General features: G+C 58.8%; 1 protein-coding gene across 2 annotated transcripts; it reads right to left on the bottom strand.

Annotated features, from left to right (window-relative positions):
* Positions 1-4,898: 4,898 nt before the first annotated feature.
* LOC128067022 (tumor necrosis factor alpha-induced protein 2-like) lies at positions 4,899-18,547 on the bottom strand. 2 transcript variants are annotated; one of them, XM_052660149.1, is made up of 12 exons: positions 18,514-18,547; positions 15,365-15,725; positions 14,459-15,092; positions 11,790-11,904; positions 11,556-11,678; positions 11,289-11,389; positions 10,591-10,689; positions 9,853-9,976; positions 8,802-8,924; positions 8,490-8,645; positions 8,183-8,304; positions 4,899-6,556 (listed from the first exon to the last, which is right to left on the bottom strand). In XM_052660149.1, exons 2-12 carry the CDS (start codon positions 15,708-15,710, stop codon positions 6,415-6,417), a joined length of 2,085 nt encoding a protein of 694 aa, XP_052516109.1. In that variant the 5' UTR covers positions 15,711-15,725; positions 18,514-18,547; the 3' UTR covers positions 4,899-6,414. The 2 variants fall into 2 exon arrangements, with proteins under 2 accessions (XP_052516109.1, XP_052516110.1); XM_052660150.1 differs by lacking the exon at positions 18,514-18,547 and adding an exon at positions 18,363-18,509.
* Between the last annotated feature and the right edge of the window lie 7,403 nt (positions 18,548-25,950).

Genomic DNA, 25,950 nt, shown 5'->3' with positions numbered 1-25,950 from the left:
GTCTAGATCTGATAGATAGAGTGCCTGATGAACTTTGGAATGAGATTCGTGACATTGTACAGGAGACAGGGATCAAGACCATCCCCATGGAAAAGAAATGCAAAAAAGCAAAATGGCTGTCTGGGGAGGCCTTACGAATAGCTGTGAAAAGAAGAGAAGTGAAAAGCAAAGGAGAAAAGGAAAGATATAAGCATCTGAATGCAGAGTTCCAAAGAATAGCAAGAAGAGACAAGGAAGCCTTCCTCAGCGATCAATGCAAAGAAATAGAGGAAAACAACAGAATGGGAAAGACTGGACATCTCATCAAGAAAATTAGAGATACCAAGGGAATATTTCATGCAAAGCTGGGCTCGATAAAGGACAGAAATGGTATGGACCTAACAGAAGCAGAAGATATTAAGAAGAGGTGGCAAGAATACACAGAAGAACTATACAAAAAAGATCTTCATGACCCGGATAATCACGATGGTGTGATCACTCATCGAGAGCCAGACATCCTGGAATGTGAAGTCAAGTGGGCCTTAGAAAGCATCACTATGAACAAAGCTAGTGGAGGTGATGGAATTCCAGTTGAGCTGTTTCAAATCCTGAAAGATGATGCTGTGAAAGTGCTGCACTCAATATGCCAGCAAATTTGGAAAACTCAGCAGTGGCCACAGGACTGGAAAAGGTCAGTTTTCATTCCAATCCCAAAGAAAGGTAATGCCAAAGAATGCCCAAACTATCACACAATTGCACTCATCTCACATGCTAGTAAAGTAATTCTCAAAATTCTCCAAGCCAGGCTTCAGCAATAGGTAAACCATGAACTTCCTGATGTTCAAGCTGGTTTTAGAAAAGGCAGAGGAACTAGAGATCAAATTGCCAACATCTGCTGGATCATGGAAAAAGCAAGAGAGTTCCAGAAAAACATCTATTTGTGCTTTATTGACCGTGCCAAAGCCTTTGACTGTGTGGATCACAATAAACTGTGGAAAATTCTGAGAGAGATGGAAATACCAGACCACCTGACCTGCCTCTTGAGAAATCTGTATGCAGGTCAGGAAGCAACAGTTAGAACTGGACATGGAACAACAGACTGGTTCCAAATAGGAAAAGGAGTACGTCAAGGCTGTATATTGTCACCCTGCTTATTTAACTTCTATGCAGAGTACATCATGAGAAACGCTGGACTGGAAGGAACACAAGCTGGAATCAAGATTGCTGGTAGAAATATCAATAACCTCAGATATGCAGATGACACCACCCTTATGGCAGAAAGTGAAGAGGAACTAAAAAGCCTCTTGATGAAAGTGAAAGAGAAGGGTGAAAAAGTTGGCTTAAAGCTCAACATTCAGAAAACGAAGATCATGGCGTCTGGTCCCATCACTTCATGGGAAATAGATGGGGAAACAGTGGAAACAGTGTCAGACTTTATTTTTGGGGGCTCCAAAATCACTGCAGATGGTGATTGCAGCCATGAAATTAAAAGACGCTTACTCCTTGGAAGGAAAGTTATGACCAACCTAGATAGCATATTCAAAAGCAGAGACATTACTTTGCCAACTAAGGTCCGTATAGTCAAGGCTATGGTTTTTCCAGAAGTCATGTATGGATGTGAGAGTTGGACTGTGAAGAAGGCTGAGCACTGAAGAATTGATGCTTTTGAACTATGGTGTTGGAGAAGACTCTTGAGAGTCCCTTGGACTGCAAGGAGATCCAACCAGTCCATTCTGAAGATCAGCCCTGGGATTTCTTTGGAAGGAATGATGCTAAAGCTGAAACCCCAGTACTTTGGCCACCTCATGCGAAGAGTTGACTCATTGGAAAAGACTCTGCTGCTGGGAAGGATGGTGGCAGGAGGAGAAGGGGATGACCGAGGATGAGATGGCTGGATGGCATCACTGACTCGATGGACGTGAGTTTGAGTGAACTCCGGGAGTTGGTGATGGACAGGGAGGCCTGGCGTGCTGGGATTCATGGGGTTGAAAAGAGTCAGACACGGATGAGCAACTGAACTGAACTGAACTGAATCAATCTGTTAAGTTCACTGATTACAAAACAAATGTCTGTACAGAACTCCTTAGATTAACACTTTTTGCCGAGGACCTTATAAGATAATTTTTATAGGGAAAGGTCTGATTCACAATATTGGCTAAAACCATGAAAAGCCTAGTAACAAGTTTGAAAAGAATTGTTTAAGACCTATATGACAGCAACTCAGTAGAGAACACTTAAAACTAAAAATCAAGGAGGACCAGAATTCACAGGTAGAGTGAAAGGGGCTGCTTGCGGTGGTGAGGGTGGCAGGGGCGGAGACCTGACTTTTTAATTACGAGCTTAGAACTGTTATTTCATTTTTTTGAACAATAGTTGCCTTGCTGTCCTGGTAAAAATATAAATTCAAACTTAAAAATTGTACAGGACACAACAAATTTGGTGAGGAGTTACAAGATAATTTTGAAACCTTGGAATACATTTTTAAAAATATTCAAATGTCCTTGAGAAATTTTGTGCTAAGTTACAGTCACACCAATGGTGGGTGCATGTCTTAATTCCCAACACTTTTCTCATGTAACCCTGGGAGTGAGTGTCATCTAAGGGGTGAGGCACGTAGGGCACCAGTTTTATGTGCGGGCTTGGTATTTGCGTGATCCTGAGACGAGCACCTCTTTAAATTTTGTGTCCTGGTGCTTCACTGTTTGATCCTGGTCCTACCCATGATTGTGTCCCTGGGCAACTGCAAAGATTACTGCCACCATGAAGACTTGAAAGAAGCAGGAATGGGAATGCCTATTACATTCCCACACACCCCATTGGATGGATCTGGGAGAAGCACTCTGAACTGTGAGAAATGGAATCAGGCGGTGACTCCACTTGTATCTGCTGTCCCAGATGTAGCAGGTTTACTGGGGCAAATCGCAACGGCCCTGGCACTAGGCATGTGACTATTAGACTCGTCACTGTCTTCTTCTCTGTACTAATTATCAGGGACCGTCAGAAACAGTTTGCTTTTACCTGGCAGGACCAGCAGTATACCTTAACAATCTTGCCTCTTAACTATGTAAATTCTCCTGCTCTCTGCCACAGTATATTCCACAGAGATCTCTACTATCTTTCTTATTATTTGTAACTGGTGCTTTTTTAAAAGCTGAGGAAAACTTTTAATTTGCATGTGAGTCACCTAGGAATTCTTCCTTTATGAATTCTAATCCAGAAAGTCTAAGGCAGGCATTCTGCATTTCTAAAAATGTCCAGGGGAAGGCCATGCTGCTAATCTTTTGGCCACTCTGATAGTATCAAGGTCTTAACACACTGACTTTTTAAAATACACTCACACAAAAACACAAAAGTTTTCTGTTTTAATCTATGCTTAGCTTACTTTTTGCAGAAAGAAATTCTTTTTTACATTGTGGTAATATACGCATAACGTAAAACTTCCTGTTTTAACCAATTTTAAGTATACAGTTTAGTAGCACTGAGTACATTTATGCTGTTATGCAACCATCACCATCAAGTATCTTGAGAATTTTTTTCCTCTTGCAAAACTGAAACTCAGTTCCCATTAAATAATAACTCCCCATTCCCTCCTCATCCTAGCCCCTCACAACCACCATTGTATTTTTCAATGAATTGATCTTATTCAACTGATCATTACAACTGGTCGACCCATTGATGACATCATGCTGATTAGATCTGATAAAGAGGAAATAGGAAGTACTTCAGATATGTTAATAAGATACATGTGAACTATAGGATGGGTGATAACCCCTCCCCCACCAACAAAATTTACAGGCCTGTGATTTTAAATTTCTGGGAATTATTTGCTATGGAGATTTTTAAAACATCCCCTCTAAGAAGAAAGGCAAATTGCTGCATGTTTTACCAGCTACCATGAAAAAGGGCTTCCCTTTCGGCTCAGCTAGTAAAGAATCTGCCTGCAATGTGGACCACTGGGTTTGATCCCTCGGTTGGCAAGATCCCCTGGAGAAGGGAAAGGCCACCCAGTCCAGTATTCTGGCCTAGAGAATTCCATGGACTGTATAGTCCATGCTGTTGCAAAGAGCTGGACACGACTGAATGACCTTCACTTTCATGAAAAAAATGGAGGCAAATTCTTGGTAGGTCTTTTTAGACTTTGGAAGCAACACATCTTGGTGTGCTGTGAGATGGCCCATCTGCAGAGTTCCCTGTTGGTAGCCAGTTTCAAGAAGAGACCAGAGCCCACACTCGGAGCTCAGCCTCGGGTGGCCTGTCCCTCCCTCCCCTGGGTGCTCCCCACGATCAGTGGGTCCATCCCACCCGCATTTCATCCCAAAGGGCCTTCCCTCTGGCTCTGGTCGCTGATGTCCAGGCCTTTCCAGCTGGACCCCAGACTCCGCCCACTGTCATCCGTCCTCTGGCCGCCCCAACCCCCAGCTCTCTGGAATGAGTTCACCAAGGTTCCCCTTTGCCTCCCAGGGACTCTGCCCTTCTGCAAATCCTGGGCCAGGATGGGGGTGTAGAGGAGAGCTGGGCCAGCTGTGATCACAGCTGGGCCCTTCGAGGTCAGTTCCAGGAATACAAGAGCCAGTTCCCGCTGGGCCTGACACACAGAGCTGAAATGTCGCTGTCCCCCTCTTCTGTAAAGGACTGTGGGGGAAGTCAGACAGGTTCGTGATCACCACCTCCAGGTGAGGAAACTGAAGGGTGAAGTGAGGGGCCTTGGCCCACAGCAGACCCTCCCAAAGGTCACGCTCACAGTGAGTGGTGGGCAGGAGGCGCTTGGGGACAGAGTCTGCCAGACCCCACGAGGCTGAGAAAGCCTTTCCCAAGAGAAATCACTCCACAGTCACTTTTGAAATCAGCTTTATATTAAGCTATGAAAACCAAGAGTTTGTTCTTAAAAAAAATACAAACGCATACTATCACAAAATAATAATAACCTCAAACCTGCAAACTTCTACAAATGTACAAAGGCCTTCGTGAACCATTTACACGGGCCAATTTCTGGCCACAGTACCTGGAAAGAGGGGGACGAGTCCAAGAGAGCCGGCTACAAACCCAGTCACAGAGGGGCGTTCCCGCAGGCACAGGCAGGGTGGGTCACGCCTGAGTCTCAACTGCCCCAGGCCGAGGAGGGTGAGTGAACCTTTGCTTTCCTGGGGAGGATAAGGCACTCCACAGGGCAGGGGATGGGTGAAGGCTGTGGTGGGCAAAATAATGTCCACCCCATAAAGATGCTCACATCCTAACCCCTGGGCCACTGACTATGTTAGTTTCCACGGCAGAGGATTTAAGGCTGTCAGGTGGAATTAATAATCAGCTGACCTTAACATCAGAAGAGGATCCTGGAGTGCCTGGGCCGGTCAAAGGTCATTGGTGGGTTAAAGGTCACCACCAGGGGCAAGTAGGAGGGCAGTGCTGAGATGCAAAAGGGATTTGACAGGCCGTTGCTGGTTTTGGAAATGGAAGGGGGCCACGAGCCAAGAAACTTGGGAGGCTGGCCTCTAAAGACGAAAAAGCAAGGCACTTCCCTGCCAGAGTTTCCAGAGGAACCGCCTGCCTCAGCCCACCACACCCACGTCAGACTGCTGACCTCCAGAACTGAAAGCAAGTTCTTGTTTTAGGCTCCCAAACTGTGGAAGTTTGTTAGATTGGCAACAGGGAACTGACCCAGAGGCCAAGGGGTCAGAGGTCAAGATATTCCTGCCCCGACCTCAGCCTGACTTCCAGGGAGGAGCCACAGAGGCATCCCTGGGTCGGCCCCTTGTCGGGGGAGGCAGAGCCCGAGAAAACCCAGCAGGTCCTGGCCCTCCCAGGCCCATCCTCAGGGGACACCGAGGGGAATGAGAGGGGTCGGGGGCTCGGACACTGGCTTTGCCCCACTTGCCCTGTCCTCCCAGAGGCCCTTTTCCAGTCCCCCCCCACACCTTCCCAGACAGGAGCTCATCTTCCCCTTTCTCCTCCAGATCTTCCTTCTGCTCTACTCACAGGCTGAGGACGGCTCGACGCAGCCCTGGACCAGAGCAGGCAGGAGGGGTGAGGCTCGGGCCCGCTCAGGAGCTGGGGAGGCCAGAGGCCCAGCCTGAGCAGGGCGGTCCTCAGGCAGGTGTGGCAGGACCTCGTGGACAGGCGGTGATCCCGGAGCTGGGTCCCTGAGCCACACACCCTCCTGACCCCTCTTTAAGGGCATGCAACTCCACTCTCATTCACAGAGCTTCCCCTCACGGCTCCTGCCCCACAGGAGGGGGGGTCAACACATCATGGCTTATCCAGTTCCAGCGGCCCAGGGGCCCACACCTCGGCCAGGCCTGGGCAGAAGCAGCAGCAGAAGTCAGGACTCCCAGAGGGGCTGCCTGGGGCTGTGATGCTGGTGCTGGTCTGACGGCCCCCAAACGGAGTGGTATCCCATGCTCGCCAGGCACTCCTAAGGAGGTCAGGCCACAGAAAAAGCTAACCAACCTTTATAAGCGAAAATAGAGCCTTGGAGGGCTCGTGTGCCCCCGTGTTGATGTCTAGAATGCTGCGGATGCTCTTGGCGTCACTGCTGGACAGGTTCCCCTTGATGGCCAGGATGGCACTCAGGTGGCCCTTGCTGGTAAAGACAGGGTCCCGTCACTCTGGCCCGCTCACCAACACCCCTGCTCACACCCCTTCCCAGCTCCCCAGACTCCTGGCTGGAGCCACAGGGCCTAGCAGCCAACCCCCCTGCCCACGAGTGTGCCCTGCTCTGCTTAACCCCCTGTGCCTGGGCGGCACGGGCCACAGTGCCTCCAGGCGGTGCCAAGCTCCTGCCCGGTCCGGCCTTTGCACTGGCTGTTCCTCCCAGAACGCTCGTCCCCAGGCCCTTGAGGTAACCAGCTCCTTCTCACCCCTTAGCACTTAGCTAACATGTCACCTCCCCGTCAAGAAGCCACCTGCCAGTGCAGGAGACATGGGTTCCACCCCTGATCTGGGAAGATCCCAAATACCACCAAGCAGCTAAGCCCATGGACCAGAGCTATTGAGCCTGTGCTCATGAGCCCTCAAGCCCGTGCTCCGCAATGAGAGAAGTTACTACCATGAGAAGCCCGGGCACTGCAACTCGAGAGCAGTCCCCACTTGCTGCAACTAGAGAAAAGCTCACGCAGCAGCAAACACCCAGCACAGCCAAAAGTAAACAGTAAAATTTAGAACAAGTCACCTCCCCAGAGAGGATTTTCCAGCTCTAAAGTCAGCACCTCCCGCCACTCACAACCTTGGTTAAACAATCTTTAAAACTTGCAAATAGTACTCCTTCGCCTGATGACCTATTAATTGCTAACCCTCATCTGACTGTCTGTCTGTCAGAAGGCCTGGTGTGCCTTGTACCTCCTTGCATCCTGGTGCCTAAACAGAGCCGGTAGCTAGTAGGAGACCACTTGATAACTGCTGGTGGCCTGGGTGGATACAAGGATCCGTGAATGGATAGACGATAGGGGGGCAGGTGGATGACTAGATGGGTGGATGGATGGATAGATGGAAGGACGGACAGATGGGTAGATGAGTGCGTGACCAGATGGCTGGATACACAGATAGGCGTCCAGATGGGTAAGCAGGGGCCTGTATGATGGATAGATGGACGGGTGAGTCTGTAACTGGATGGGCGGCTGAACAGGTGGACCAGATCAGCCAGCAGCTGGACCAGGCTATGCTGGGACAGGCCGACTACACCGGAGGACTCAACCCACAGAGACTGCTGCCCTGGCTCACCAGATCCTCAGGCAGTCAGGGATTGAGCCTCCACTCTAGAACAGAGGCCCCAGGACACAGGTCAAGCCTCGGAGGACCCCTAGGCTGACCGGCGGACCGCAGCTTCACTACGGACGTGCCACGGCCTCCAGCAGCTCCCTGGTCCCTCTGGTCTCGGATCCCCCTCTGAAGGAAAGGCTCATGCGGTGTGGAGCCGGATGCCTGGCTTTGTTGTCTCGGCTCTACGACTGACCAGCCACGTTACCCTGGACACATTCCTCACACCGCCCAGGTCCCATCTGGACGATGGAGGTGAAGAATGTCAGCCCCAGCAGGTGGCAGCGAGGACCGAGTGAACAGCCGCTGTAAAGATCTGGGCACAGTGGCCAGTATCTATCTGCGCTCTGTCCACCCTCAGGGACTCACTCTGCACACCCTCAATGCTCCGAACGCAGCAGGGAACCACGGGAGCACGCTGCCTTCCCCGGGTCCTGGAGGCCCCGGTTCTCACCTGAAGTCAGGGTACAAGGTGGCATACGTGGCCACCTCGATCTTGATGGCACTGGGGTCTTGCAGGCGAATGATCTCGGCAAGCGTGGGGAGGGCGTGGTGCAGCCAGGTGGCCGGGGAGCCCTGCAGGCACAGGCTTGTTGAGAGAGGCTGGCCCTGCCCGGAAGCGCGCCCGGGGGCCCAGAGAGGCTCGGGTCAGACCTCATCAGGTTTGGAGAGGCCCAGAGGGGCTATCCTACCCGTGAAGAGCTTGGAGCAGGAGGGCAGCCCACCGCAATGGGAGGGTGGGGGGGTGGGCGGGGGCTTACGTTCTGGGCGCAGAACTGCTGGATGTGCTGGGCGTTGGCCTGGACGAGCCCCGCCAGCTGCTGCTGCTGCTCCGCCGTCTTGAGGACCAGGCGCCGCTTGCAGAGGCGGGTGATGTACTCCTTTACCAGGTGCAGGTGGACCGCCTCCAGCAGCTCCTGGGTGGGCGAGCGGGCAGGGCCATGGGAACCCACCACCTCCCTGAAGGCCAGGTCCAGGGAGGGGCGGATGCCAGAGTGAAAAAGCGCATCCGGGTGTGCCCACACACACGCCTGCCTTCGTGTCCTCCCACCGGCAGCCCAGCACCCCCTCACCTCTCGGAAGCAGTCCTGCAGCTCTGAGAACTCAGGCATCCTCTCGGCCACGGCAGAGACAATTTCCTCCAGGATCTGCTGGGGGGCAGCCCAGCGGGTCTGCGTGAACTTCTTGAACAGCGGCTACAAGAGAGGGTCAGGCTGTGTGGCCACACCCGGCAGAGGAAGGGCCTGCCCAGTAGACACGCATGCACAGACACACACGGGGCCGGGACAGGGGTTGGGTTATATTAAGGACTCCTCGGGCGCTCCAGCAGGAAGTGGAGGCCGGGTTTGCGTCCCCTTCTCCAAGGCTGACCAGCCAGGACTGCCATCTGCCTGCCCTGAGGCCTTCTCCACCATCTCCCTCCTTAAATAAATAAATTCCTGCCTAAACACAGCCCTGCGCTTGGCTGGGCCTATGATGATGATGACCCTGCCGAGTCATCCAGGGTCACCGCCTGGCCACCCGCAGCCGCAGGGCACTGGGGTGAAGGGGGGCTCCCCCAGATGGCAGGCAGGAGTGCCCCCTCTCCCTCCCCTAGGACCCCGGCCTCCTCCTGGGGTATAGGCACTAAGGGTCTCTGGGGATGCCCTGGCCCCCGCAGATGTGGCGGGAGCCGCCAGAGGCTCTGAGTGTCCTGGCTGGGAGGCAGGGTCGGGCAGGAGGGCCTGGGGGCGTCAGGGGAAACTACAGGCAAGCTTGAGGACTAGGTGGAGTCCAAACAGGGAGGGGCTCTGAGGCTTCTTGTTCGCACCCCAGGGCAAGCCCGAGGCTGAAGGAGGGGGTGACTTCAATGTCACGGGGGCCACCAGCCTCCTTGTATCTGCCCAATGCTGAGACTTCCTCCAGCCAGGTCTTCATTTCTGCTGCCCAATGCCCCACCCTACCCTCCCAGGCCCTCCCCAGCATCCCCACCACTAGACTCAGCACATGCTGCCGACCCCGCCAGGCCGTCCCCAGCACCCCCACCACTAGACTCAGCACGTGCTGCTGACCACCCCCTAGGCCCTCCCCCAACGAACCCAGCACTAGACTTAGCACGTGCCGCGGGGCAGGAGGCTGGACTACCTTCAGGTCCCCAAACAGGCTCTGGAGCAGAGTGTCAAAGCCATGGCTTTTTAGCTCATTCAGGGGCCTCAGCAGGGAGCTCCGGAGGTCTGGTGGTGTCTGCCACCTCTGCTCCACAGACGTTCTGGAAGCACAGGAGGCAGGGAGGTCACGCCAGCCCCGTCCAGCCTGCAGCCCTAAATCCAGACAGCCCGGGAGCCCCAGGCGAATCTCCCTAAACCGTCGCTCTAGAACCCTCCCTGGCTCCCCTGTCCCAGCAGGAGCAAAACCAAGGCACTCCATCCAGGCTCCCTAGGCGGGACCCAGCCTTCCCACCTAACACCCGCCTAACACCACATCCTGTTCTAACTGAGGACAAGTGGCTCAGCCTCTCCATAGTCAGGGTGCTCATGGTTCAATGGACACAGTCACTGTATCTACTTAACAAGGTTGCTGACAGGATAAATGAAACCCTTTGCGTGAGCGCCTGACCCACCAGCACTAGACAAATGCTTGCTGTTGCCCTGTAAGCCCGGGCATTTCCTCTCCACCCTGCTCATTTTAATTCAACATCGCTGCTTAGGCTGCTCCTCTGCCCTCCCCCATCCCAGGCACCTCCCCCCGGCCCGCCCCTCTGCACCCCCACCCCCTCCCGCCCTCCCCACCCGCAGGCTTCCCGGCCCCGCCCCCCGGCCCCCCCCCCCCCACCAACACAGGCAGGCAGCCTCAGTCACTCCCCCCACTGCCCAGCGCCCTTACTGGAAAGGGCAGCAGTTGTTGATGTTAGCGATGACATTGGCCCTGTAATTTCGCAGCTGTCTGCATCGCTCCAGAAAGTCATCAAAGGCGCGCTGGTAGCTGGTGGAAGGGAAAGGGCACACGTAGGCGCAGCACAAACACTGGGACAAGGGCAGCCTCGCAGCCGCCCGGCCAGCCTCCCGCTCCACACGCGGGCCCCCGCGGCACACGGCGGGCGCAGTAGGCATCCCGGAACTGGCTTCACAGGCTCAGCCCGGCGCGGCCAGGGCCCCTGCAGAGCTCCTGGAGAGGGCGCTGCAGAGCCCCAGGCCCCTCTAGAGCTGCAGGCAGAAGTTGGGAGGCGGGCAGCCAAGAGAACTCGGGGCGCGGACCGGGGGCATCACCTGGAGGGGGGCCAGGGCCTCAGTCCCTTGTGGGGCATCTTTGCAGTTGGAGGCTGCTCTTCCAGGGGCTTTGCTGAGCGGGGTCGGGGGCGGGTGGGGGTCAGATGACCTGAGGCTCTCAGCGCCCTGGTGGGTCATGCAACGGGGACAAGGACTCCTGCCATAATAACAGACACCCTAGTGGCGGGGAGGGGGCGCTGGTCTAGCTAACATCCCCACCTGGGGCCCAAGGGAGGGACTGGAACTCTGAGAGAGGGGGCGGCAGGGACCCCTCAGCCCCCAGACCTGCTCTGGGCATGTATGCTCATCACCCACCTCCTGAGGAACCTGGCCAGCTCTTCCAACAGCAAGGGCTTTATCTGCGTGCCCAGGTCCAGGGTGATGCTCTCGGCCTTGTCCTGGCCCTGGGAAATGATCTGCAGGGGTGGGGTGGGGGGGGTGAAACTGAGCAGAAGCCCGCCTGCTCTAGGGCTGGGGCAGGGGTGGGCGCTGGTAAGACATGGAGCAAGGGGGTGTGTGCTCAGTGGCAGGCGTGTTTGCCCATAGGGATGAGGCCAGTGCGGGCAGGGCAGCGGGCGCTACCTGGATGATGTCGATGGCCAGCTCACTGTGGCAGCGGCCGTCCAGCCTCTGTGGGGCCTCATCCTTGGTCCAGCGCTCCGACTCCAGCTCCAGAGCTCGGGCTGTCAGCTCCCTTATGCTGGCCTGGAGGGGAGGAAGGGCCCTCTCAGGGTAGGGCGAAGCCCACGGGGGCGTCCTTGCCAGGCTCCCTGCTCGCCCCCCCTCAGCCCCGCCCAGCACTGGCCCTGGACTCACCACCTCGTTGGAGAGGAACGTGGCCTCTAGCAGCCGGATCTGGGTCTGAGGCAGGAGGGTCCCCAGTCTGACTCCCTGCAGCTCGGGTGACAGCTTGGGGCTGTTGAGGATGTCACTGTGGGCAGAGCGGCTGGCGTGAGGAAAACCAGAGCTGTCCCCCCGTCCTGGCCAGAGCCTTGCACAGCTCAGTTGCCTTCCCTCCAGTGCCTCCCACCCCTGCCTCTCCATCTCAATTCGATCCAGGCCCCGAACCCCGGATCACCCTGCCTCCGTTCACTCTCTCTCCGCGTCCACTGTTACTCCAGGTTATGCTCCCGAAACCCATCAGCCTCGAAGCACCCGGCCAGAGGCACCCCACGGCCCAGCCCCCATCTCCCGCCTGGCACACCGAAGGACCCTCCTCCAGACTCCCTGCCTTGCCTCCAGCAGTCCCCCCTCCCCCTGCAGCAGCAGAACCACATTTCCGGTCTGACAGCCCTGCTCCGAGGGCTCCACTTCCCCTTCTCACCCTCTGTCTCCTTCCCACCATCCCCCACGGTGCTCCCACTGCATCCCACCAGCCCTGCCCTGCCTTCCCCCTCAGACAGGCTCTGCTGCCCCCAGAGGAGGGCCAGTCCCAGCAGGAATGGCTGTCTGCCCCTCCCCAACCTCTTCCTGGACGGAGGCATATCCACCCATCCTTGTGGCGCTTCCATTGGGTCCCAGAGCCCCCTGGGGACTGCCCAGCCCTGGCACTTCCTTAGGGCCTTTGTCTGCCCTGAGGCTCAAGAATAGCCCTTTCTGCTGCCTGCCCCACACACCGCCACCCCCAGCCCCAGCCTGGATGCGCTGTGTCCCTTTGCTCCCCAGACTTCTGGCCACACGGACCTCCACGGAGCCACCCTCGTCTCCTCCTCTCAGGGCTCAGCCTCCGGCTGCACTGACCCCAGGGGGTCCCAGGTTAAAGCCCCAGAGGTCACCGGGACAGGAAGGTGGAGGGGCAGACGGGACAGGCCCGGCACTTCCTGGTGAGTCAGGACCAACAAGAAGGAACCCGCTCGGCTGGCGGGACTCCTTGGCATCCCCTGCCCCGGGCCAGCTTCCCTGCTCTCCTTGACTCCTTACTCACCACCCCCACCTGGTCCTCATCGGGCCCTGCTGGAGGCTGTCCCACCAGCACCAACCGAGACCACTAACGTCCCTGAGAGCCTCAGACATCGCTGACAGGGTCTACACCTCCAGGCTTCCTGCAGGCTTTATGCTACAAGCGGGGCCAGCCCTGAGCCGATCCACACTGCAGGTTAAGTCTCTCCCTACCCAGGTTGATCAAACGAGGGACATGCTTGTTGCAGTAAAATAAGGGAAAAAAGAAGAAAAAAGAGGTGTCGTGCTGTTTTTTTCCTCCAGTTCTTGACCTGTTCCTGATCTGCCGTCTGTAACTAAGTTTCTTTATCAAAAGATTAAACCTGATTTGAGGATTCCATGCTGCACCTAAGGGCCCCTCGAAACATTCTGCACGCGGGGCCCAGCGTCACAGCACCGTCTCTGCAGACCACCCATTCGCGCTTTTCTCTCCTCTGCATTATAGAAAGAACGTCTCACTACAGTCCACAAAAGACAACGGACCCAACAGCTGGGCCAGCAGACTGCCAGCCCCAAATGACCGGGCTACCCAACGCCAGCCTGATGACTATTTTTGAAACAGCTGAGGAGAAGCACGCAGGATCTTATGCCTCTGTTCATCTCCAACCACACACTGCGAGCCCCCAGCTATAGGATCCCCTAGGTTCCTCATGGAGCCAGGGACACAGTTCTGGAGGCAGGAGCCTGCTGTGTTCTTGCCTCTGTCTCCGGATTTTCTTATCCAGCTTCGGTGGGCAGAGAAAGCCAAGATACTGGCAGCAACATGCTCAGGGATGCATGGGGTCTGGGTGTATCAGGGGATGCCCGGATCTGAATCCAGTTGGTACCGGGGATTCTCCATGGCAGCACCAGGCCCCTCCCAAACTGAGAGCTCCAGGCCTCGGTGGCCAGAACTCAGCTCTGCCACTGGGGGACACCCTGCACAGTGGGGATTTCCCCAACAGGCACAGTGCCCCCCATCCCACCTCGGAGTGCTCCCTCGGCCTGCTTTGAACCACACTGCTCCCAGAAGGCCTCCCAGCTCAGCCTTGGGCCATGCAGGGCTGCTCGCTTTGCTGGGAACACCAGCCCGCCTCTCCCTCTCCCGGCCTGTCCTCGCTGCCCCCTGCCTCACTCCCTTACTTCTGTTAGACTGTCAGCGGCCCCAGAGCAGAGCCCGTGCCTCCTGCGGCAGGTAGAATCCTGCACCTCCTCCTCCGAACTGGCTTCCTGGGCTGACCCAGGCCAGGTCAGGGCCCCTGCTCCTGGCCACAGCCCTTCCTGAGTCTTGATCACAGGCGGCTTCACCCCCTAACTCAGACTGGAAACTCAGAAATGAAAGATGAGGTCCTTGCCCCCATTCTCTGTGCCTCAGTTTCCCCAACTGTGGGATGCAGCTAAGGCCAGAGAGACTAAGGATTCCCGGGGCAAAGCAGGCCCAGCAGAAGCCCTGCCCCTTTGATTCCAGACCCGCCTGGGTCGTTCTCCCAGCGGACTCCCTCACTTGGTGACACCCAGGCCCTGCCCGCCCAAGGAACGCCTGCCCGGCACCCCGCGCCCGAGCTCACTTGGGGTAGAGGTTCTGCACCCAGAGCAGCAGCATGGAGGTGTCTCTCGGGCACAGCTCGAACTGCGTCAGGGCCGCCAGCTGGGCCGCGAATTCCGCGTGGTAGCTCTCGGCGTAGGCGGCCACCACGTGGAAGTCGGCGGGGAAGAGCGGCTTGAGGCGCTCCACCACGGCCTCCAGGTCCTCCTTCATGGTGCGGCCCATGTGCAGGAAGGCGCGCTCGGCCTCCGTGCGGCCCTCGGCGTCCGCGGGCGGCCGCCGGCTCAGGCGCTCCGCGGCCGCCTGCGCCACGCCGTCCCGCCACAGCTGCAGCCAGCCTCGGGGCCGCGTGGCCGCCAGCCCCGGGCACCCCGGGGGCCCCGCCGCCGCCGCCGCGCGGTCCTGGCGCTCCTGCTCGGCCAGCACGGCCAGCGCCTGGCGCAGCCGCTCGGGCGCCGCTTCCAGCGGCCGGCGCAGCAGCCCTAGCACCTGGTCACGCAGCAGCGCATACAGCGCCTCCACCTTGCTCTGGCGCCGCACCAGCTCCTCCTCGCTCGCGAGGCCCGCCGCGGCCTCCTGCAGCTCCAGCTCCAGCGCCAGCAGCGGCCCCGCCGCCTCCAGCCGCCCGCGCTCCAGGTCGGCCTTGAGCTCCTCCACTGCGGCCAGAACACGGCGTCAGCGCGGCCCGGGGTTCCGAGACCCGCTCCCCGCCCCGGTCACCTCCCAGGGGCCGAGACCCCCAAAACATGCGGGGTGTCCCAGCCCGGGCAGGGGACACCAGGCTCAGATCCTGAGATCAGGGGGCAGCAGATGAAAGCAGGGAGGGGAGGCCCTTCGACGCCCACGTGCCCTGCCCGCTCTGTCCCGGCCAAGCGGGGCCTCCATCCTGCCCAGACCCTGCCTGCCTGGGGAGGGGGCTCCCGCCTACCTGTGGGCAGCTGGGCAGGCGGCCGCGGACTGGGCTCAGGCTCGCCCTCAGTCTCTGCTAAGCTGGGCTGACCCTTCTTCTTCCTCCCTTTGGTGAAGACGCTGAACATGGTTGCCAGGCCTTTCGACTTCTTCTTCTTCTTGCCGGCCTCGTCTTCATCCCTGTCCGCGGCCGCCTCAACCTCCAGGGATGGCACTAGGTCCTCGGAGGAGGCCTCCGACATGGAGGCCTCAGACTCTGCCTCTGAGGTAGAGGGCAACTTCTGGGCACTTCTGGGGAAGTCAGGGGCCCCGGACACAGGCTGCTGGCCTGGGAGTCCTTGGAAGAAGGTCAGCATCTTCAGCATCACCCCGACTCAGGCCTGCAGGTTGACCAGCAGAGGGAATGAGAGGGTCAGTGGTTCCGGGGGACTGGCCCCTGGCTCCCCAGCCCAAGCGTGCGGCCAGGTTGATCTGTTTTCACCTGTATGACCGCCAGGGCTCTGGCTGTCTCCTGGCCCAGATGGGTACCAGCAACTCAACCTTCCCCCTGGACGCCACTTCCGAAGAACCCGCAGGCCCTCCCTGAAGCTCCAGACAGAAGGGGACTTCGTTTTGGCAAATCCTTCCTTGTCAGCCCATCCTCTGGGCAGGGAGGGGGACCACAGGCTCACTGGGACCCTGGGGGAGGGGGCAGAGCTCGGCCGCTGGCCCATTGCACAGAGCGAGAACCGAGGTCCAGAACAGTCACAGGGCGCTAGGGGCTGGACTGAGGCAGGAATCCCGCCCCAGCCCCATTCTCCAATCTGCTCAGTTCTCCTCTTGACTCGTGTGGCTTGGGGTCCCAGAAAAACGTGGTGAGCAGAAACAGGGCTGCTCCCGCTGGGACCACGAGGCAGGCAGGGCCAGACACCGATTATGACCTTGGGGGGCTCAGGTCTACAGAAACCACAGTGCCCCCTCAAGCCCTTTCCCAGGTTGGAGGGACAAGCGGCCCAAGGAGGCGCAGGCCTGTCTGAGGTCACACAGCAGCTCAGACAGGAAACTCCAGCTTCGCAGCTCCACCGCACCCTGCCTGCTCCCCAACTGGGGTGACGACACCACCACAGAAGCTTCCATTTCCTGGGCCCTTCCTGAGTGCCCATCCCGTCACGTCCACACTGCCTTCCAGGAGGGGTGCTCTTTTCCTCATCTCACGTAACTAGCTCACAGAGGCTTAAAACGCCCCCATGGTCAACAGCCTGGAACTCCGCTCACCAGGCACTGGCCACCGCCACCATCCAGAGAGGCAGCACCCGCCCCGGCGCCTTGACCGTGGGGGAAGCCAGGTCCGGTGGAGGAGAACGCGGCTGACACTAAGGAAGGGAGCAGGGCAGGGCTGAGAAAGGGGAGCAGAGGGGAAGGGGCCTCCTTGGTAACTGCGGTGACCCATAACAGGGCCTGCCCCACCACCCAAGAGTAAATACACCAAGTCGTGACTCATACAGCACGGCTTCAACTCGCCCCTGCAGCAGCCCTGCGAGGCACACAGGGTGATCCACCCCTGCAGAAAGGGGAACTGAGGCAGCAGGAGGTGGGGTAGGGGGTGGGATTAGGCCCATCAGACTTTCCACATCCCCTGCTGCCTTCCCACCAGCCCAGCCACCTTCGCCCATCCTCCCAGGAACGCGTCCCAAAGCCCCGAGCTTGACCAGAGCCACTCAGTGGCCAGGAAGCCGGGCTTTCTCTCCTCCCACAGCCTCACCAGATACCGGGGGCAGAATCCTACACTGCTGGGTCTCAGCTGCCAGCCGGTGCCATTTGGGCTGCGAGTTCCCCTCCAGAACCAAGCTGAGGGTCCTCCTGGGAGCCCCAAAGCCAGGGTCCCCAGGTGCAAGGCCACTAGGCACTTCTGCCCTGCCCATCCCTTCCCCCAGCATCCCTCCCAATCCATGTCGCTTTCATGCCAGGCACCCACAGGAGCTGATCCGGCTGGTTGGCAAGGGCGCTCAGCCTCACCCTGGGCCCAGGTGCCACCTCTCCCCGCACACACAGCCCCTCCCCCCGCCGCCAGGGGAGGAGGAGGGCCCTCCTGGGTGGCTGCGGACCCACTGGCCTCACTTCTGCCTCACTGCCCCGCCTCCTCCGTCCCTAGGCATGGGAGGCTCCCGCCAGCCTCCAGACCTGGTTCCTGCAGGTCCCTGCAGGGCATCACCACCTCCTCCTCGCCTCTGGGGCACAAAATCTCCTCCCGCGCCAAGGTCCGCAGCAGCCCCTTTGGCCCCCGCCCAGGCCTTCACTCTGAGGCCGCTGGTGCAGCAGAAAGAGAGACCACTGTGGGCTTGGCTGTACCATCCACTAGGGTGTAGACCAGACACCACCCTGCCTTCATAGACCTCAGTCTTCCCATCTGTGCAGTGGGGAGGAGAAGCCCTCCTCACAGTGCTGCTGAAAGGAGGCTGTGAGGGGAGCACACAGCCGCATACGCTGGCCCCTGGCCAGGCCCCAGTAAGGGTCTGAGTCTTGTGTCCCAGGGTCTGTGAGGCTAACCCTGGTGGCCGGACACAGCATAAGAGGGCAGGAGAGGCATTCCTTTCAGCCGAGGCCAGTGGCTGGGCACACTCAGACAGGAAGGGGTATGCTCCGAGTCACACCGTGTGGCCACAGCCTGGGGCACCTCCCTGGTCCGCCCAGCTCCCCCAGTTTCTATGCGGGCACGCACACTCTCACTCTCCTCCCCCGGGTCAGGGCTGAGGTCCAGGCCAGCCTCCCTGGTCCCTGCACGTGAGGACATTCAAGCTCGGCAGGTGAAGTGACTCGGCCTCTGTCATACAGCCAGGCGCCCCCACCCCGCCCTGGGCCACCCCCGCCCCTCCTACTGCAAAGGAAGGGACACTAGGGCCCCTTCCCACAGCCGCCTCCTCCCGGCTTTCCCAGGACAGAGCCCTCCGCTGGGAGCATCTAACTGGACCCTCTGCTCCCTGACGCAGCAGCTGAGCCCCAAGGCTTCAGTTTCCCTAGAAGGGCGGGCTGAGGAAGACCTGGGGTTCTCGGCGCGGGGTTCCCTCCATCGCGCCAGCCACTCCCTACCGGGATTGGGCCGGAGACGCGGGTCGCGTCGGGGCGGGTGGGCAGCCGCGCGGAGAGTTTGGGGCGGACGCACCAGACGCACCGCGAGCGCAGGTCACTTACTGTGTCCGGGCCGAGCCTGTCGCCCCAGAGCCGGGCGCCGCCTGAAATAGACGCAGGCTCCACCCCCGTCGGGCCGGCCCGCCCCGCCCGCCGTCCCCGCGGAAAACCCCCGGGCGGAGGCCAAAGCCGAGAGAGTGTGATGGGGGGCTGCCCGGGTCCCGCGCCCGGGGCCGCGCGTGCACCCCCTGAGCGAGGCGAAGCCTGCCAAGCTGGGGTGTCCGGGAAGGGCTCACTCTCTCCCACCAGCCTGGGCGGGGTGTCGGGGCTGGCTGTCGCCAAGCCTGAGTGGGGCCCCAGACCCGCACCCCCAGCGGACAGTATGGGTTCGGTGCTGACCCATTGTCCGACAACAGCTTCTGATTGGCGGACTGGAAGGGGCTCTGCACTGAGAACCACTTTCAAGCGTCACAGAGCCAGCACCTCGGGCAGCTCAGAGGACCTCCTAGCAACCCAGCTCACCCCCAACTGTGGGGAGTCCCCTTCCTCCCGCGGGGTACTGGGGACTGTCCCACCTAACTCTGAGGCTGACCGCTCGGAGGATCACCCCTTCCAGAAAGAGTGTTCACACCCTGAGGGTCACTGTGGCCACACACATCCTTGGGGAGGAGGCTCCCTAAGGGACTCGGTGCTGGTCAGCCTTTGACAGAGCACCTGCGCTGGTGCCTGGCATACATTCTCATTGCCCAGGCTTCCTTAAAAAGGGGAAATGGCTCACAAAAGTGAGTGACTTTCCTGAGGTCCCACAGGCAGTAAATGGGGGTCTGAACCCACAGCCAGGCCTGCAGGACTCCCACTGAAGCGCTTTCCCTTTCTGGGACCCAAGCTGGGTCAGACCATGCTCCTAAAGGCACCAGGTGGGGGTCCCAACAGCTCAGGCTTGAGTCTCACTCAGCCTGGCTTTGTCCTCACTTGGTGTGGCCTTCAGCAGGTCACATTGCTTTCTGGGCCTCAGTTTCCCATCTGAGGCCTGTTTCTCTGGGTCAGTCAAGGGGCCGGAGGGGAGCTGGGGAAGAGGACCTCTTCCTTGTTTCACATCCTAGAAATTCCTGCCCTCTGAAAAGGACCTTGCAGCTCAGGAATTTCCCGTCTGGGCATTGGCTTCCTTTTTGCTCCTTAACAGAGCTTCTGCTCCTCCCTCCCTTTTGTGTGGCCCCCTCCCCCCTCCCCTCTGGTTGCCTGGTCCCCCTGGAAACTGGGCACAAAGCTCTGCAGCCTGGGAGGCACGGCCAAGTGGGCAAGGCAGGGGGGAGATGGGGGTGCCCCTTGGAACTGAGAACTTCCTCTTCCTCCTTGGGAAAGGCAGCCGGGGGCCAGTTTGGGGCTTGGACATCGATCCTGTCTCTGGACAGTGTAGGAGGGGGTTGGGGGGGGTTGTTGTGGGAAGAGGGGGCTTCAGGAGGCTGGAGTAAGCCAGACTCTAGCCCCTTCTCACCTGTGGCCTCAGGGGCGACATTTTTTAGATCTGAAACAACAGTCACAGGGGGTCATTCCAGCTGCTCCCAGTGCGTCGAGTGGAAGACTGAAGGACTGCCCCCAACCACAGCAAGTCCATCCAGCCGGAGAGGGTAATGAGGCCACGACCCAAGGGGTCCTGGCCCACTGCCTCCGTGGCTGTCTGCCGTGGCCTCATTGGGCAATCCCCAGTCCTCCCTGCCAGCCTCCTTTTCTAACCCCAGATTGGGAAATCGCTGGAGAATCCAAAGTGCTCTGGGTCATGGAGGAGGGAACAGCGTCAGGCTCACAGACCCACCACCCCCTCAGAGCTCCAGACCCTGATGGGCAGGGGCAGGAAGAACACGCCCGGGCAGGCTAGGCACCCCCTTACCCAGCTGCCATGATGCCCTCACTCCCTCCCTGGGGCCTCACCCGAGCTCCAGGCTGCAACCAGGGCATGGGAGATGCTGCTTCGCCCTCCTGTGGCTGCCCCAGTGACTTCCCCTTTCCTGAGTTCTGGCATGAGGGTCAAGCGTCACGTCCGTGAAGCCCCCAGCTCAAGGGCAACCCTCTAACAATAGGGCCGCCTGGACAGCCAAGGGGTGTGACCGTCAGTGGGGCCCAGGGGTCAGGAGCTATTCTTACTCCCTCTTGACAGATGAGGAAACAGTCCTCAGGAGACCAGACACTTCCAGAAGGAGCCAAAGGCCAGCCAAGAATTCCACCCTCTGCAGGAAATGAGCATCAGATGCGAGCTGGGAGTGTCCCTGGTCAGCTGCTGTCCCATTACCCTCCTCCACAGGGGGCTGGGGCTCAGGCTGCAGGCTGGTTCCACCTGGCAGGAGGCCAGCAGGCAGGGGTGGACTGGCAGCAGACCCCCCAAGTCCAGCCCAGACGTCAAGTGCCCCCACACCTGGCCCAGAGCTATGGTCTGCTCTTTGCATGCAACCCAGGACTTGGGAGGCCCCGGACACCACACGCCTTCCGTCTGCTTGGGAATGACAGGTGACTTTTCTTACTGTTGTAGAATCCACGTAACCTAATGCCCCTTTTGGACCATTGGAAGTCCACAGTGCAGTGGCAGTAAGTCACACGCTGTTACGCAGCCGTCAGCACCATTCAGCTCCAGGACTCTTTTCACTTTGCAACACTGAAACGCCACACTCATTAAACATGACCTCCCCTTTCTCAGCCTCCCTCCAGCCTGGCATCCGTCAGTCTACTTCCCATCTCTCTAAACTTGACCACTCAAAGTAGCTCATACAAGTGGAATCCAATGGACAGTGTTTGTCCTTTTGTGACTGGCTTACATAACTTCGCATAAGATCCTCAAGGGTCATCTGTGTTGCGGCATGTGTCAGAATGTCCTTCCTTTTAAAGCTTGAATAGCGTTTCACTGTTTATCTTTTCATCTGTCCCCAGACACCTGGGTTGCTGCCACCTCTTGGCTGTTGTGAATAATGCTGCTGTGAGCCTGGGAACTCAACCAGCCCTGCCAGACCCTGCTTTGGGTTCTTTTGATTAGACAGCTGACTTGTGTCCCCCTCCACAGGCATCAGGCTCTTTCCTAAGTGCTTTGTATGCGTTAACTGGTTGCATCAGACAATCTGATGAAATGGGTGCTCCTTAATTATCTCTTTTCCACAGACGAAGAAATCAAAGCACAGAAAGGTCCAGTCACGTGACGTTCATTGGTGGAGCTGCGAGCCCGCACTTAACATATCGTTGTGATTCGGTCATTCATGCGTCTTCCACGGTTTGCAACCCCACGGCAACCCTGCAGCACACCAGGCTTCCCAGTCCTTCACTATCCTGGAATTTGCTCCAACTCATGTCCATTGAGTCAATAATGCCATCCAACCATCTCATCCTGTCACTCTTTTCTGCCCTCCATCTTTCCCAGCATCAGGGTCTTTTCCAATGAGTGTGCTGCTGTTTACCCCCCTAATGTCGATCAGAGCTTCCCAGGTGGCTCAGGGGTAAAGAACCCACCTGCTAATGCAGGAGACTCAGGAGACATGGATTCGCTCCCAAGTCAGGATAATCCTCTGGAGGAGGAAATGACAACCCACTCCAGGATTCTTGCCTGGAGAATCCCGTGGACAGAGAAGCCTGGCGGGCTCCAGTCCATTGGGTTACAAAGAGTCAGATAGGGCTGAGTACGCGCACACACACAGATCAACTGAAATACAGCTTGATGCATTTAAGTCAGACGCAAGGAAGGACTGTCTGCCAGGCAAGGAAGCTCAGATGCAGAAATGGAAGGTTTTTTTTTTTTTTACTGCCCTCTACTCCTTTTTCATCTTTGAAAAAAAGAAGTATTTCCCAATCTGTTTCATGACCTCGTGCGGTCGGTTAATTGAGTCTCCGCCCTCAGCCTGCGCAGCAGCAGGAGGGGCTGACAGGGGCCAGGTGGTGTGTGCTGATCGTCCTCCCTCGATTCCCCCTCCCGGAGCTCCCAGGGCGAGGGGGAGGGGACGGCAGAAGGGCGCGCATCCTGCCACAGGGCTCGGCAGGTGCAAGAAAGCCCGGTGCGTGCGGGATGGGACTGGAACACACCGGGGCTGTGGGTCGCTGGGTCTGGCCGCCCCTGGACCATCCGGCGGGAGGGCAGGGCCGGGGGCGGGGCTCCTCCACGGCCCCGCCCACTTCCCTTCCTGCGATGACTTTGCGCTTCCCAGGCCCCAGCTCCCGCTCGCGCGCTGCTTCTCTTCGGGACCCTTGCTGGGGCCTCTAGTTTCTCGGGGCTGTCCCCGCTCGCTCCCGAAGTGCACTGGGCAGAGCCATGGGATCCTCTGTTGACAGGTGAGGAAACCGAGCCTTGGAGGCAACAAGTGGACGCAAAAAGCGGAGGCCTTGAGGCTGGGATCTCTGCTGCCACCCAGCCTCCCCCAAAGGGGAAGTCACTTGCTCAGGGTCATTGGCAGCGGCACCTGACCTTGGCCCGAGTCTCCTGACCACCCGAGGACCACGGGATGGTCAGGTCAGCTGACCAGGAGCCACCCTCCCAGGACCGCCCCTCCCAGGAGAGCCCCCATCGGGGCAGGTGCACGCAGACAGGCAGTGTCCTCCCAGGCCCCCACGAAGCTGTCTGCTTGTTAACAGCCCACCCTTCCTCCAGGGAGGAAGCCAGGCCCTGCACTCCTTTCTGTGTTTGCCTGATGGGGAAAATGAGGCCTGAGGAGAAAGAGCTGGAGGTGCTAGAGGTGGCTGGGGCCACATGGGACAAAGCAGGGCCCGCTGGGCATAAGAACCCCAATCCCAGTGGCCTGCTAAGGACGGCACCGCCTCCAGGGCACCAGGGAATCTACTGGCCCCAGTGGCCTGGGCTCTTTCCTAAAAGGCCCTGGCTTTCCACAGCAGTTTTTGGCGGTGATTCAGACCCGGGTCTGCCCGGGCTCTTCTCCTCAACAACACAGTTTCCGGGAAAACAGCCTTGCTCCACAAACAGTCCCACCAGGGACAGAGCGGGTCATGTGGCAGGAGTTGTGGGAATCCCAGTGCTGCGCAGGGCGGCCAAGGCCGAGGGCGGAGGGAACCTGCCCCAAACCACCACCGGGCCTTCCCCTTCCTCTAGTCCGATGCTGGAACACCTCTCATCGGGGAGCTCTGCCCTTTCCTCTTTGGAGAGGAGGGCACGATGGTAGGGGCTCAGGCACGGAGACCATTTGGGCCCTGGGGCATCCCACCACCTCCATCTATGGTTCCTGATTTTGGCTGAACTGAGCAGCTTGTGCGGGCTCAGTTCCCCTGAGCAGGGATGGAACCCGAGCCCTTGGCAATGAAAGCACAGAGTCCTAACCACTTGACCGCCGGGAAGTCCCCCATCTGGGGCTTTAGACACATTGCTTCACCCCTTTGGCCTCAATCCTTTCTAGAAACAGAGCAGACACTCAGGGGGCTGCCAGACAGGGCTTCAAGGAGCGGGTGCATCTAAATAGCAATAACTGCCATCCTGAGGGAGTGCAGACAGGCAGGCTGGGCCTCGTTCTGCACATTTGCACTTTCTCCCGTAATGCTCCCCACATTATACCAGGAGCTGGGGCCCGGAGAGGTGGAGTAAGCTGCCCAACGTCACACAGCTAGCAAGGTGCAGAGCTGGGCTCCCAGCCCAGAGGTGTCTGAATCCAGAGCCTAATCCTTTTTTAAAAAAATTTAAATACAGTTGATTTACAATTGATCTGCAATCAACTAATCTATATTAATTTTGATCGCCCTGCCCAGTACCAGGGCACAGGCCGGCCACCCAGCGCTCGACACTGGGAGATGGCTGGGGAAGCACCATCTAGTCCAAGGCGGCCCAGTCCCAGCTCCTCCCCCCGGGCCAATGGACGGTGGGCAGACATTGACCTCGGTGGGAGGGGGACCCTCTGACCTGCTGGAGGTCCCTAAAGGACTCTGAGGTAGTAAAGGAGGAGGTGAGAGAGGGGACAGTGTGGCCCTGGGGACCCTGCAGCCCCCTCTCCCCTGGGGCAGCTATGGGGGCTCTGTGAGGACTGCATCCCAGCCGCCGAGGGGGCCGCCCACGTGTCCAGGGGCCCCATGAAGTCCAGGAAGGAAGGGGCCAGGGTCAGCAGACGAGGGAGGAGGAGGGAGAGGATGCGCGGGCACGGAGGTGGCAGGCTGGCTGCCCCTCCTGGCGCCCCACCTGCAGGGTCTCTGGCCGATCCCACCTACCCCTGAGCTCTGCTCCTGCTGGGCACAGCCTCCCAGCATCTCCTGTGTCACAGAGGAGGGGACCCAGCCTCAGAGAGGACCGGGCCGGCTCACCTGCTGTAGGAGATAGCAGCAGAGACTGGAACACCCTTGAGCAGGGCTGGCCCAAGGCTGGGAGGAGGGCCACAGAGGGAACACACCCAGGTGGAGTGAGGGGAACACCAGGTCCCTCCTGTCGCCCAGGCGGTCTTGGGTCAGCAGATTGGGTTTCCTGTCCTTGAAGCTGAGCGTCTTGCCTTGGGCAAGCTGGCCCCCGCACCCTCTCACCCCCGGCTCAACAAGGAGCCACAGGCTCAGGGCCAGAGACGACCCTCCATCCACAAAGGAGCCCCAGGAAATGTGGGCAATGGTAAAGCCAAGCTGAGCCCAAGGGGGAAGAGCAGGGGGCCGCGCAGGGGGAAGGGAGTGGCCAGGCTAGGTGGGGCCTGGGACCCACGCTCTGGGGGCACTCAGGATGTCCTGCTGCACAGAGGAACAGACACTGGGCAAGCCCCCCACCACCACCATCCCTGGGCGCTGACAAGGGCTGGCACATTCCAGGAACACACACATCTGTGAACACACACACACACTCACACACGCTTCCTTATCAGCCAGACAACCTGGTCCTCAAGTCCGGAAGCAGCTCTGAGAGCCAGCCCTCTCTGCCCAGTGCTTGGCCCGGACAATAGAATGGCCAGGGCAACACTTGGCTCTTCGTGAGGCCTCCTGGGATGTGGTGGTGGGCAGGGTCCTGAGCACAGACCCCCAGCCTGGGACAGGATGGCCAATGGCCAGGGCCCTGGACCCGAGCCAGCCGGGGTGCCCTGGCCTCGGTCCTGCCTGCAGTCCCTGGCCTCCCTGGCTGCACCCCTCATAGGAGCTGCCATCTAGCCTCCTATTCACCCCAACTCAGCCTTGGGAAGTGGACCCCAGCCCCTCACGCTCTGTTGGGCTCACAGGAACACAGCCGGGGCACACAGAGACACCTGGGCATGGAGGGTCCTGCCAGGAAAACCCTGCCTTTCTGGCTCTGGGCCTGGGTCTCTGCCTACAGCCTTCCCGCTGCCGCTCACAGGCTGCTTAGCCCCCGCTTCCCCCGCCTCCCCTGGGGGTGTTCCCCACTCACGGCCCCGCCCACCTCAGGACTCACTGACAGAGCCCCCTAGCCCTGCACCCAGGGTCTTTTCTGCTTCTTCGTGCCAGGCCCATGGGAACATGGGGTCATGGGGCCCAAACCTGGCTTTATGGCAGGCCCTTGCTTCACTCCTCCTGGCCTGGGAGGCACAGGCAGCACCCCCATTTTGC

This window comes from Budorcas taxicolor, chromosome 21 (genome assembly GCF_023091745.1).
Source record: "Budorcas taxicolor isolate Tak-1 chromosome 21, Takin1.1, whole genome shotgun sequence".
Lineage (NCBI taxonomy): Eukaryota > Metazoa > Chordata > Mammalia > Artiodactyla > Bovidae > Budorcas > Budorcas taxicolor.
This window is presented reverse-complemented; position numbering and strand designations above follow the sequence as displayed.